We start from the raw sequence: 13,031 nt of genomic DNA, 5'->3' as shown, positions 1-13,031 counted from the left end.
GCTGGAGGTTCAGGCATGGAGGGCAGTGACAACAGCATGCGCAAGCCCCCATCCCCGCCACAGGACCCTGTACCCCTGCTGACTTACTCTGTGCCCCGTGTGCAGTGGGCTCCTCTAGGCACTGCGGGATGTAAGCAAGCAGAAACCCAGGCTCATGATCTCAAGGACCCTACTCATTGATGGAGAACCAAGATGTGTGCATGAAAGAACCCCAGAGTGCTTTTCAAGCCCAGACGTAACTCTGAAATATTGAAATGGTCTACAGACCCACAGACCTTATCTTGGGGAGGAGCCGGATCACTTGCTTGAGAGTATTAGGCTGCACTCTATACATCATTTCATTGTCATCCTATGAAGCTGGTTTAAACAGACAGGAACCTAAGTGTCTCTATAAACTGGTTATGGTTGCATCCTCTTAGAAGTATTGGGGCTGCTAGTGGAGATGGGTCTGCCTGACCCCAAATCAATCCACTATAACATGCTGTCTCTACACTTATCTTTTGAGTTGGACTCTATTATGTTATAAATATTTATGAATAAATATATAACAAATATAGAAAATGTAACGGAAATGTTATTATATGTAAACATAATAATTATATTATTTGAATATACAATATATAATACAATTATATTTAACTATATAATCTATATATTATATACACTTAAGAGAATAGAAATACAGGAATTTTCTAAATAAGGCTGTGTATTGAGACCCAGAGGCTTAGGTGACCTGCCCAAGGTCATGAAACTAGGAAGATGCACACAAACACTCCTCAGTAGAGGACAAGGAGAAATCTCTGTGGACCTATCTAAGGAATATGGATGGTGCTGAGAGCAGGGAGGTTAAGATGGAGGGGTAGCATGGCTGTTTACAATATTCTAATACTGTGGTCTAACCACGAGGGCCACTGTGTTTCCCTATAGTTTGAATTACGTTCATATTTATTATCACATTTCACATTATTTGACTCTCATAACGACTTCACAGAATAGCAAGCAGCAAAAACAATGATCAATAATGAAATGAAGGCATACAGATTATAATAGCTTGTCCAGACATTAAGGAGCAGAACTGGGGCTCTAAATCCAGCCTTGTGATTTAACGTCGAGTGCATTTGCAAAACATCACAGCTACACAGATTTAACTGCTCACTTCTCTCATATCAAACACCCTTTCAATTAGGAAACAATCCACCTTGGTGAATGAAATATCTGGTTGTAACTCACAACTCACACATATACATATAATTTTATAGCTCTTTAAATCTCAACATAATGGTGCAAGATATATTACTGTAAGTTTCAGGGTGGAGAAAGCTACCACTTACAGAAAATGTAAGACAGACACAAATGCTCTGCTTTGATGTGAAATGGCAGAAGTGCTTCCCACCAAGTTTCAACTCTAAATATGTGAACAGTAGGTCTCACATTAGAAAGGATAAGAAATATTGCTTTGGTCTTGTCACCTCGTAGATTTATAACAGATAATGATCTCGTTGAATCTTATTACACAGGATTAGGAATGGTTCTTTGAAACTGTTCTTATCAAAAATGTTGACAGGCAATGTTTTTCAAACTGCACATCTTGGCCACCAAATAGAAAAAGCCTACTATTTTTATTAGATGCTAATATTCACAGTCCAACATTAAAACTATTCTAAAAGATGGCTATGATTTAGTTTTAAAACTATTTACACATCATAGAAATGATTACTTGAGTGTATAGTTTGTGCCAGGCACTGTTTTAAAAGTTTTATGTACAAGCCTTGTTATCTTCCCCTGTACACGAGTTACATCCTGCTACCATTATCCGTATTCACCAGAAAAAGGAAATGGACAGATTTAAAACCTCATTGCTAATCCTGCAGTTAGAAAAATAGCATAAATGGAGTCTGGATCCAGGGGGGAGGGGAGGTCAGGTGGAATTTCAAAGCTTCACTCTTAAACCGTATCATATTGAGACCTAAAACGAGTCCAACTCCAGTTTAACATAAGTCATTTTTATCTTATAGATCTAAAGAAAAAAGTGCTATCTATCAACCTCGGCCGTTTAGAATCCAGACGAGACCAAGGAAGAAAAAAAAAAGATGCTAAACTATATGTTTATGTTTTTCAAAACCAACATACTAAAGCTCAAATATTCAATTATTTTAACATATGCAAGAAATTAAGAGTTTCCTAGACATGGCAGACTGCTGCTGCTGCTAAGTCACTTCAGTCATGTCCAACTCTATGCGACCCCACAGACGGCAGCCCACCAGGCTCCCCCGTCCCTGGGATTCTCCAGGCAAGAACACATGCAGACTACAGAATTAGAGGAAAAATGCTAAAGACAGACAGACTGATGGTAACAAACATGCTGATTAGAAAAAACCTAAAATGACCACCTTGAAAAACAGTGTGTGGGCTACTGTGCCATCAAGGTATAGCAGGGCAGAACAATCACAAAGCCTTGTGATCACAATACTAGGTGACCATGGAGGGTGTAAAGACCCTGGGGACATTCATTACAGAAGACAGCAAATACAGAAAGCCCAAAGGAAATGGAAAATAGAAGTTGGGGCCTCGGAGGAGTGAAGGTCATTGGCACCTTAGAAGGAATGAAATTTTTCTAGACTATTGGGTTTCCTAGAAAACCTCATTTCCTAATGATGCATTTGTGATGAGGCTCTATTCTCTTTAACAACATCCAGGACAAATACAGTGACTATATTTAATTACGTACCATTGTCAGAAGCAAGGAAAGTAGCATTGTATATATTGTTTTTCACATTCGGTGATTCTCTGTCCAAAACAGCAATGGTAGTTATCTGCCCATTCACAGAGTCTATTTTTAGCCAGTTTGCAGGATCGGATAATTTTGTGTATCTACAAAATGAAAGTGCAATAAGTTTATTTCTTTAGACATGAAATTTAAGACAGGAAGCTGATTTTTCTGGTTTAGTCCCAGACACAACCAGCATGTTAGCTTGCATTTCTGTAAGTGATGGTTGGGACAAACAGCTGTAATGTGGGTATTTCTGTGGCAGTGGTTTGGGAGGCAACATGGTTTGTGTGTTGCATGGCCAGGTATGAAGTAAACGTTATGTAGGTGGTAGAGGGGAAAGATGAGGAACTCAGTTTCTGTACTGTGGGTTGGGGCTAGGGCCGATTTGACAGGTCTCATTATAAGCTCTTATCTAGTTCATAGGAGAGCAATGGTCCATATAAAATAGTTCTAATATATCTTCCAAGTAAGCAGCAGCCCTAATGTATAGGGCTTAAGAGAAATTGTAATAGAAGTTGAATTTTCTATCACAGAACACTCCTTAAACATTTACTACCTTATCATGGTGGGGATTTGGTCGCAGTGAAGAGACCACCCTCCTCTCCCTGCTCCCATAGTCCCATTTCTCCTAGGATCGCCCACCTGGGCCAAACCTCAGAACCACCCTTCAAGGGGAATCCTGTGGTCTGAGTAGATTTATCTGTATTTGCTTAACCTCCTTTTTTATTTGGGGTGGGGGTGAATTTTTCAAGCTTGGATAACCAATACACAAATTGGAAAACACGTCCCGTTTGGAGAGGTAAAAAGTTACATGAGTTCAATACACTTGTTCACTAGCTATTCATCTGTCTTGATTCCAGTGTACAGAGAAATGAAGAAGAAGACACACAGTTATCTGTTATCAACAGTACTGAAAGGAATTAAATAAAATATGAGCTAATTTTTAAAATTACCATCACCAGGGATGGATAATAGTTATGTGGGGTATGCTCTGCCAACCCTCATCAGGAAGGATAAATTAGATTTTGCTGAGGCTGGAAATCTTTACAGATATATTTTATAAGTCCTATAACCACTGTACAGGTGAGGGATGAAAATAATTAGCTCTTATATCTTGGTGCTGGCGTGAGTTTTCTTTTCTTCCTGATGTGTGGAGAAGAGATAAATGTTACAAGCTTTCTGAGACTCTCCTATTTACTCATGGCAGAAGCTTTTTGGGATGGTTAGCATAAAAGCAAAGGGTAAATTATTACTAAGGATGTTTTAAAAGGAGCAAGGGCAGAAAAAAGAGGCTGAAAACTTTTGTTTCTTTAAATGATAAAAGAGTAGATGCACTTATGTATCTCCTGTCTAATATACTCATTGATCCACTGAAAAAATTTCATCAAATAATTAAAAATAATCTTGTAATAAGGAGTATGAAATGAAAATTTCTCACCCAAATGGTGAAAAAATTTTATGCACAGCATAGAACATAATGCAAATGACAAAAACACCATAAATGGCATTTGATACCTAATATTTTGCTGCATATATCGATCTGGGTCCTGAGCAGTAAATGTTGTTAACATGGTACCGGCGTGAAGGCCTTCTTCTTGGCGAATGATCTTTGGATTTGGGGCAAAGTAAGGATTTTCATTCACATCGATAACTGTGACAGACACAGTCGCAGTAGACTGAGGTGGATGCTGAATACCCTTGGCTAATGGCACTTGATTTTCTGCAGCGACAGTAAGGACATACATCCTATTTGTTTCAAAGTCGATTGGCTGGAAAAACCAAAAAAAAAATTTTTTTTTTAAAGGAGAAACCATATTTTTGCAGGAAATAAGAATATTTGCATTTTGAAGTTGATCCTTCTAGTAACTCCATTTCTAAAACATTAATTTTTTATTCACTACACCATAGGTTCCTCTCAAATTTCTGGAAAACTTGCATTAGCATGGCCAATGATTGAAATATTTATCACAATGTAACCTACTTCTACAAGATATTTATGTACCTTGTGCATTTTAAAGACTTATGTTCACAAAATAACGCTTATTACTATTGCACACTGCATTTATTTAGCTACATCTAAGAACTTACATATTCTTAAGAGCAGCGTTATTCACCAAAAAAAAAAAAAAAAAAAATACTAAATAATCTGGGATTAAATGAGAACATGATGGTCTAGATTGTATTCTCAAACATTGGTACAAAGACCATTCTTCACCCAGGAAAGCTTTTAAACAGTCTGTGATGAAGTGTACAAAACAAAAACTAGACAATGTGATTTTTTTTCACAAAGCTAAACTTTTCCTATTTAAAAGTTCATTCATAATTTCAAGTATACATTTTAGAGTACACACATATATACAATTAAAAAATAGTGCTCATAGGTGGAAGGACTTTTTATTTTTTCCTTAGTTAGCAAACTAAATCTATGGCTGTTTTCCAAAGTAATTTTGAGGATTTTACTGGTCTGTACAAATGCCAAATCTAAGAGTGTCACTCGAGATAAAGGCAACGCACAGATAATGTAAACATTAGCTCTCAAAGTTTCACTGAATCTCACTGTCAATAGCAAAGTTACCAGGAGTCAAGTGACCAGACTGGACTTTCTTCTTAATTTCATTGATGATATTCCAGTTAAGACACCCATAAGCATTACTGTGTGTATATTAATCGTATGAGAAAAAGAGCTCTCCTGCCATCCTGCGGAGTCTAAGAAAGACCAACGGCAGAAGCTACGGAGAAAGTCATGAAATTAGCACAGACTATACTAGTTTCTTTACCTAGACCACCTCCTCAACTCTGATTCAGAAGTTTTTTTACTCTCACTCTAAAATCCCCAGTTCAACTTCCCTTTCTGAATTATTTTAAACAAGACAGCAAAGAAGCCAGGAAATGCTACAGAATTCTTTTGAGTGAGTGTACTAGACCCATGAAACATCACTGACAACGTTTACTTATCTAAGATCTTTGGAAAAAAGTGAAAGTGTTAGTCACTCAGTCACGTCTGACTCTTTGAGACCCCATGGACTGTAGCCTGCCAGGTTCCTCTGTCCATGGGATTTTCCAGGCAAGAATACTGGAGTGGGTTGCCATTTCCTCCTCTAGGAGATCTTCCCAACCCAGGGATCAAACCTGCATCTCTTGCATTGGCAGGCAGATTCTTTACCCCTAGGGCCACCTGGGGAGCCCAAGAGTGTTGGAATGGAAGGCAAAGAAGCAAACACTTGCCTGGGTGGCTAGAAAGAGATGCTCACTTCAAGGAAGTTTTCCATTAGCACTGTCTATTTGTTACACTTGAAGTTAACATCCCTTTTACTTCCAGAACTCAGCTTTATTTTACTTTTTGACAATGAAAGATTAGAAGAACCAATTTCTTAAAAACGGCATTTAAAAACAGCAAAGTAAATTCAAAACCTTTTAAGAGCGTAGGCCCTCTCATCGCCTACACTCATCTAGTTATACACTGGTGGTATTTTCTGGTTTGTTCCTTGAGCCAATACTCTAAAAGCAGCCTATAGACATAAGAATAGTAGGTGTGGGGCATCCTTCCTAATAGATATCAGTTGGCCATCAAAACTCTATGATGCGGGACTTCCCTAGTGGTCCAGTGGTTAGGTTAAGACTCCCAATGCATGGGGCACCAGTTCAACACCTAGTCAGGGATCTAAGATCCCACATGCCAGACAGCACGACCCAGTCAAAATAAATAAAATAAAGAGATGTTACATATATATATATGTATATATATGTATATATATATACAGACACACATATAAAACTCCACAATGTAACACAAGCACATTCACTGCACTGACCGTTAACACTGCTGAGGACTGTTGTGTCTTCACTGTCAAAACACCCGGATGATTGAAAATCAATCATATTCCGGGAAGAGAGTGAGACTATGTTGGCCTTGGCATCAACATAAGTGAAAAATAACAAACGTGACTTCCCCAAATACATTAACTCTGATTTAGAGAGGGGCTTCCCTGGTGGCTCAGATGGTAAAGAATCTGCCTGCAATGTGGGAGACCTGGGTTCGATCCCTGAATTGGGAAGATCCTTTGGAGAAGGGCATGGCAACCCACTCCAGTATTCTTGCCTAGAGAATCCCCACGGACAGAGGAGCCTGGCGGGCTGCAGTCTATGAGGTCACAAAGAGTCAGATATGACTGAGTGACTAAGCACAGCATAGAGTCGGTTGAAGGGAAATGTCCTGAGTCAATAACAAACTAAGGGGTGGGTGGCACATACAGTCATGGCCGAGTGGCCATCAGAGAGACCGTGGCACTTACTTTTACTACGGTGACTAAGCCGTCGTTGCTGTTGGGGTCGGTTTGAATGGCAAAGCGGCCGGCGGGGTCTCCTCCACTGATTCTGTAGACAGCGTTCCAGGCTGGCGTGTGGGGCTGATCCTTATCTGTCACCGTTAGATTAGCGACTATGACATCTACCCTGTTTTCAGGGACTTCACCATAGAACTGCAAGAAAAGACAAAGCTTATTCAGAGTGGCGACGGACACCCCTGAAGGACGGCGTGTCTCGATGGTCACACTGCCCTGATTTTAGTGACCCATTAAATCTTTATTATCCACACTAAGCGAGGAGATGAGTAATGCAGGTAATCACAGCATTTATGCTTGACTTTAAAAATACGATAACTCTGTGCGGCCCTCAAATTATTTTTTTCCAAATTATGTTATAGTTTCATTAAAATTAAAATATAAAATTAATTTCATTAATAGTAAATTCTGCGGGTATCTGGGATGATTCATGAGTGTTGGTCAGAAGAAAGGACTTGTCTGAAGGAAATCATTTTAACCAAGAGATCATAATTATCTGCTGACAAAGGAGCATCGATCAGTCACATGGTTGGTGGACCTGAAGATATTTATATATATTTTGTTAAAACAGCCTAAAGTCTATTTAGGGCATTTCTTCCAGGCAGGATGTTTTAATAACTTTATCAGTGGACTTGGAGAGGACAAAAACAAATTAGTTTGATGCCTCATTTAAAACTGGTGTAAGTGACATGGGAATCAGTAGCCATTCTACAATGAGGTGAATGAAGCAAGTTCCCGGCTCTATTTAATGCATCTATTATTCATGACGAAACTTCGCGGTAATGGACCGCAGGCCTCGAGTTCTGTGAGTCCGTACTTACTGTCATGGCAGTGAACTCCGGAGGATTGTCGTTGACATCTGTCACCGTGATGACAGCCGTGGCTGTGTTGGAAAGGCCATATGTGGGATTGCCTTCCATGTCTGTAGCTTGAATTATTAACGTATACTGCTGCACTTTCTAAAAAGACATAAAGATAACAATTTAAATGAAACGAATTCCTCAAGAAGACATCACAGTTGTTCTGTAAGTGGCTCTTGATTACACCCAGAAAAGCACGGCATTATTCACTCTGATTAACAGGACTTGAAATTTCCCAAGTGGAGTTTACTTTAACTTGTGAAGCACAGGTCTGGTCCTTGTCTAGAGAGATTTAACTGGATGTTTTCACCTCGACTGGCGGAAAGGAACGCGTGGCAGATGTGTGAAATTCGCTGCTAAGCCGAAACTTCCATCTGGTTTCAGCGTTTCTTTTTCTTCCCAACTTCACAACACTGTCATCAAGCATTTGAGTCATGTGGTTTGTATTTACTTTCTCAGATGTTAATTTCTACCCAGTTTAGGCTACTAAAAACAAGAAACTTGAGAGGGAGAAGAAAGCATATATAATTCATTAAGTATATATGCTTTCCTTTTACACATCTTTACATATGTTCCTTCTATTAAAGCAAAGTTGATAAAGTCTTTTCTTCTAATTTCCTTCAATGCACACTATTTACAACTATAGAGGAGAGATATACTGTTAAATGAAGTGAAGACCAAAACAAAGGGTTTATGTTTATATTCTTCATCTTGGAACCTAGTAGGTATTTAATTGTTACCCCCTGCCTCAGTGGACCTCTACTTGAGTACAACACTCACTGAGTCCACAGACCTATGATGAATATGGATATATTTTCACATAGATGGTTAATATCGAAATTTCATCACTGCTTTCAAATTCCAGATTGAACTTTTTAAAGGAGAGCCAAGGTCAGTTGTAATGCATCTAATAGAGAAATCCTGAGAGTGTCTGAGGCAGTCTACAGCACTGGCTGACTTAGTTTTATACTAGGAAAACCTAAACAAAACAAACTGGAGAAGGGAACGGCAATCCATTCCAGTATTCTTGCCTGGAGAATCCCATGGACAGAGGAGCCTGGCAAGCCACAGTCCATGGGATCACAAGAGTCGGACACGACTTAGCAACTAACCAAACCAAACCAAACAAATACCTAAAATCATTTGAAATCTCCATGGAAATTGGCACAGATAAAAAATATAGATAATTAAAAAATGCGAAAACATCCTGAACAATTAAACTCACTTCTTCATACAAAAATATAAATGGTCACCGCAAAGACTGTTTCCCTTAATTCTAAATATAGCTCACATTATGAATGACCACTCTTGAGGGATTTTGGGAGCTGTGAGAGAACAGACACAAATTGTAGCTTTTGCTTTAGATGTTTGTGGGCAAGGCAAAGAAGGGGTAATAGTGAAAGTCAAACCTCACACATTCAATTTTTAGCCTGCCCACCACTATGCCAATCTCTTAGCAGTTATTTATTTTCATTCCTTTTCATTTATCTTAAAAAAAAAAAATACCCCACTTCTTTGAATGGAAAAAAGAAACAAAGCAATAGGGCTGGTTGAGCCATTTTAATTTTTCTTAACCCATAACCCCCCATCATAATGCTTACATAGACTAAAATATTTCTCAATGATTTCCATTCCCAATCAAGAGTGTCATTTCAGCTTAATGCTCTCATGGTTATCAAGAGAATTTTGTAGGGTATTCTGTTCATCCTCCCAGCTGAAAATCATGAAAAATAAAAAGTTTGTTATGACTTTGAAATGCCATTTTTGTTGGCTATTATTTTCAGAAACAGATGAGCATTATCAAAAATATAAATATTTTTACAGATGATAAAAAACATACATTGGCATTATCTGGAAATAATGGCTTTTTGTTAATATCTATTTTACAAAGATCTTTAGAATTATATAAGTATAATAGGCCCAATTTTCCACTGAGCTGAAATATTGGGATCAATAGCTAATACTTGAAACTTCCTATTGCTGCAAGCTAGTCTTGAGAATTCTAAGTTACAAAAGAACATTGTTATTTCTAAAATACAGTGTTTCTTCAAGTAAAGAAAAATGCCAACTTGTTAAATAACATAGTCTGAATTTAACTGTCTGATTGGTAAAACAATTTTACATTTTGTAAGGAAGACACGACAGCCTATGTTTTAGACTATCAAACTATTTAGAGCTTCTTGCCTAATTTAGTCACTGGGCATCTAGTTCTGAATGACTGACATTTAGATTTCCTAAGAAGTTGAATTCCCACCCTCATAGTCCTGAGTCTGATCAAGGGAACTTTGCTTAAAAACATTTCCTTGCTCTCTGTTCTAGAAAGGATAAAATCTCAACTCCTCTCCTGGTTGTCAATCCTTTCATCCCCCGACTCACCTTTCCCACCAAAGCTCTCACTTTCCATTTGCTCACCCCATATCTTGAGCTGTTTGTATTGGGTTGGCCACAAAGGTCATCTGGATTTGGCCATAAGATGGCACTGAAACACACAAATGTTTGACCAACCCAATATCTATCTTCAAATTTCAAACACCTATCACGTCTCTATACAACTGCATTTGCATTTTCCTCGGCCTAAACCACTGTTTTTAAACTGGGGTGATTTTGCCCCCTGCCCTCATCACCCTCAAGGACATCTGTCAATATCCTGAGACATTTCTGGTTGTAACAGGTGGGCGGTGCTACTGACATCTAATGTGTATGGGCCATAAATGCTACTAAACACCCTACAATGCACAGGACAGCCCCCTGCAACAGAGGCTTATCCTGTCCAAAATGTCAACAGCGCCAAGGTTGAGAAACCCTGGCCCTGAACATCCTTTCCCCTTCTCCTGAGTCTGGCAAGCACGAAGCTTAAAGTCACCCCAGAGATGATTTCTGAAAGTCCTTGAGGAAGATTTGTTTTCCAACTCAGGACACACCTCTATCATTGTTTCCATTTTAAGAGGCTGTTATCAGTCTGTCTGTCTGTCTTCCCCAGCTACATGCTGCTGCTGCTGCTGCTAAGTCACTTCAGTCGTGTCCGACTCTGTGTGACCCCACAGACGTCAGCCCACCAGGCTCCCCCGTCTCTGGGATTCTCCAGGCAAGAACACTGGAGTGGGTTGCCATTTCCTTCTCCAATGAGTGAAAGTGAAAAGTGAAAGTGAAGTCGCTTAGTCGTGTCTGGCTCTTAGCGCCCCCAAGCACTGCAGCCTACCAGGCTCCTCCATCCATGGGATTTTCCAGGCAAGAGTACTGGAGTGGGGTGCCATTGCCTTCTCCGCCCCAGCTACATACATGTACACAAATCCCTCCTCAGGGTCACTGCTTTGCAGATGTTTATGTCCCTGGTATATAACATAATGCTTGCCATAGTATAAGCAAGGAACAAATGCTTTTGAATTTGTGGCTGGCTGGATGAATGTATGAGAAGCCTTGGACCTTGTGTGATACTATAAAAATAATTTCAGGTTTGGGAAAAACCATCTTATTTACATGGTTAGCTATCATCTACTCATTAAAATGTGTAGTGGGAACATAAGCTAGCTCACTGTTTCCCAAACTACGAAACCGATTCACATGCCATCTTCTCAATTCTGCTATACCCTCATCTTTCTACAGCGTGAGTCACTTACTATTTATCTTGACAGGAACTCTCTTTTAAGAAACAATTTATTATAAAAGTACTGTAAATAGAAAACTAGCACCACTTACCATAAGTATAACTAAAAATAAAGCCAATACAATGCTTGTGCTCTGGCAGTCTCTACTTGATGGAGTAAGCATCTAAAAGACTTGGGGTTCTCTGGTTTTCTCTAGATGTATCAATTAAAGTCACTATACTTGTGTGACATTCTTTTGAAACTACAGCACTGAACTAGAGTGCTCTAAGTGAATGAAGAGGTGAGAACATTCCATCATCCTCTCAGCACACATTTAATGAATGAATACTGGATGCCAGGCAATGTAGCATTTACCTGAATAAAATAATGAACGAAACCAGAGATAGCCTTGCTGCAGTTAAGAGCAAGAGACAAATGAAAGAGACAAATAAGAATGGATCATGTGGCTAAATGTGCAATGCAACCATAGTAAGAGCAGGAAGAAGTGATGGGAGCGGTCTTTAAGAGGTGCATCTCAACCAGTCCTCCAAGCCTAGAGGGAAGAATAAATGCAAGATGAACTTGGTGGGTAAATTGAGAATCAATTAGTGGATGGATGGCAGGGCACAATGAAGTTGACCGTGACCTTGGGGAACTGGGGAGGGGGCGCTGGTCACGTCGGAAATTCCTTAGGAAGCACAGGTTTAGGGAGATGACAGGTTTGCTTTTGGATGCACTGGGTTAGGGGATGGACAAGTAAGTAATAATATCATGAGATCCTAGGAGGGAAGTGCAGGTTTCTGACCCTGTTCAAATTCTTAAATGCAAAGCCCTCAGTTCCCTCATCTGTGAGGTAGAGCTGACAGTACTATCTACCTTATAAATTTGTAGGCTAAACATTTTTGGAATGCTTACTGTATGCCGGCATTGTTCTATGGGCCTTGATAATAAAAAATGACATCTATCAAGAAGGAGCACTAAGTATGAACCACACTTTATGTTGTGTCTCAAAATAAACTGATAAGGCAGGTGGACTATTTTTATGCTCATTTTACAGAGGAGGAAACCAAGGCTTAGTGGAGCTGAGACGCACCCACCCACATGAGCTGTAAGTAGCAGAAAAAAGACTTGAATCCAGCTCTCTCTGAATCCAGAGTCTGTACCATTAATTGCTGCGCTATGTGAGGGCTCTCCAATAAATGCATGGCGTGAGTGTGTCCTGAGACGGGGGAGCAGGTGGAAAAGCCAGATTCCAAGGAGACCAAGAATGGGTGGGAGTGAAGGGCAAGTATGGCTGCCCTCAGGAGTCTGGTGTTGACACGAAGAAGAAAATCTAATAACCTGAACTTTTCTTCCAGGTTCCTGTTCAGGGTGAAAAGAAGAGGAACACAGGGGCCTTACTGAATCTCAGGAGCTGGAAGGCAGATAAGATGTCCATGGAACACAGTCTGTATATCTGGAGGAACACAGGCCATTA

General features: G+C 39.6%; 1 protein-coding gene across 2 annotated transcripts in view; it reads right to left on the bottom strand.

Annotated features, from left to right (window-relative positions):
• The window catches only part of CDH2 (cadherin 2), a 248,102-nt gene that overhangs the window by 38,094 nt on the left and 196,977 nt on the right, over positions 1-13,031 (bottom strand). For both annotated transcript variants that reach the window (XM_043444109.1, XM_043444110.1), the window contains 4 exons: positions 7,932-8,069; positions 7,063-7,248; positions 4,286-4,539; positions 2,729-2,871 (listed from right to left, as the gene is read on the bottom strand). In XM_043444109.1, coding sequence (XP_043300044.1) covers positions 2,729-2,871; positions 4,286-4,539; positions 7,063-7,248; positions 7,932-8,069 — 721 coding nt within the window. The remainder of the gene's footprint in view (positions 1-2,728; positions 2,872-4,285; positions 4,540-7,062; positions 7,249-7,931; positions 8,070-13,031) is intronic.

The sequence above is a fragment of the Cervus canadensis genome, chromosome 23 (genome assembly GCF_019320065.1).
Source record: "Cervus canadensis isolate Bull #8, Minnesota chromosome 23, ASM1932006v1, whole genome shotgun sequence".
In the NCBI taxonomy this organism is placed as follows: Eukaryota; Metazoa; Chordata; class Mammalia; order Artiodactyla; family Cervidae; genus Cervus; species Cervus canadensis.
This window is presented reverse-complemented; position numbering and strand designations above follow the sequence as displayed.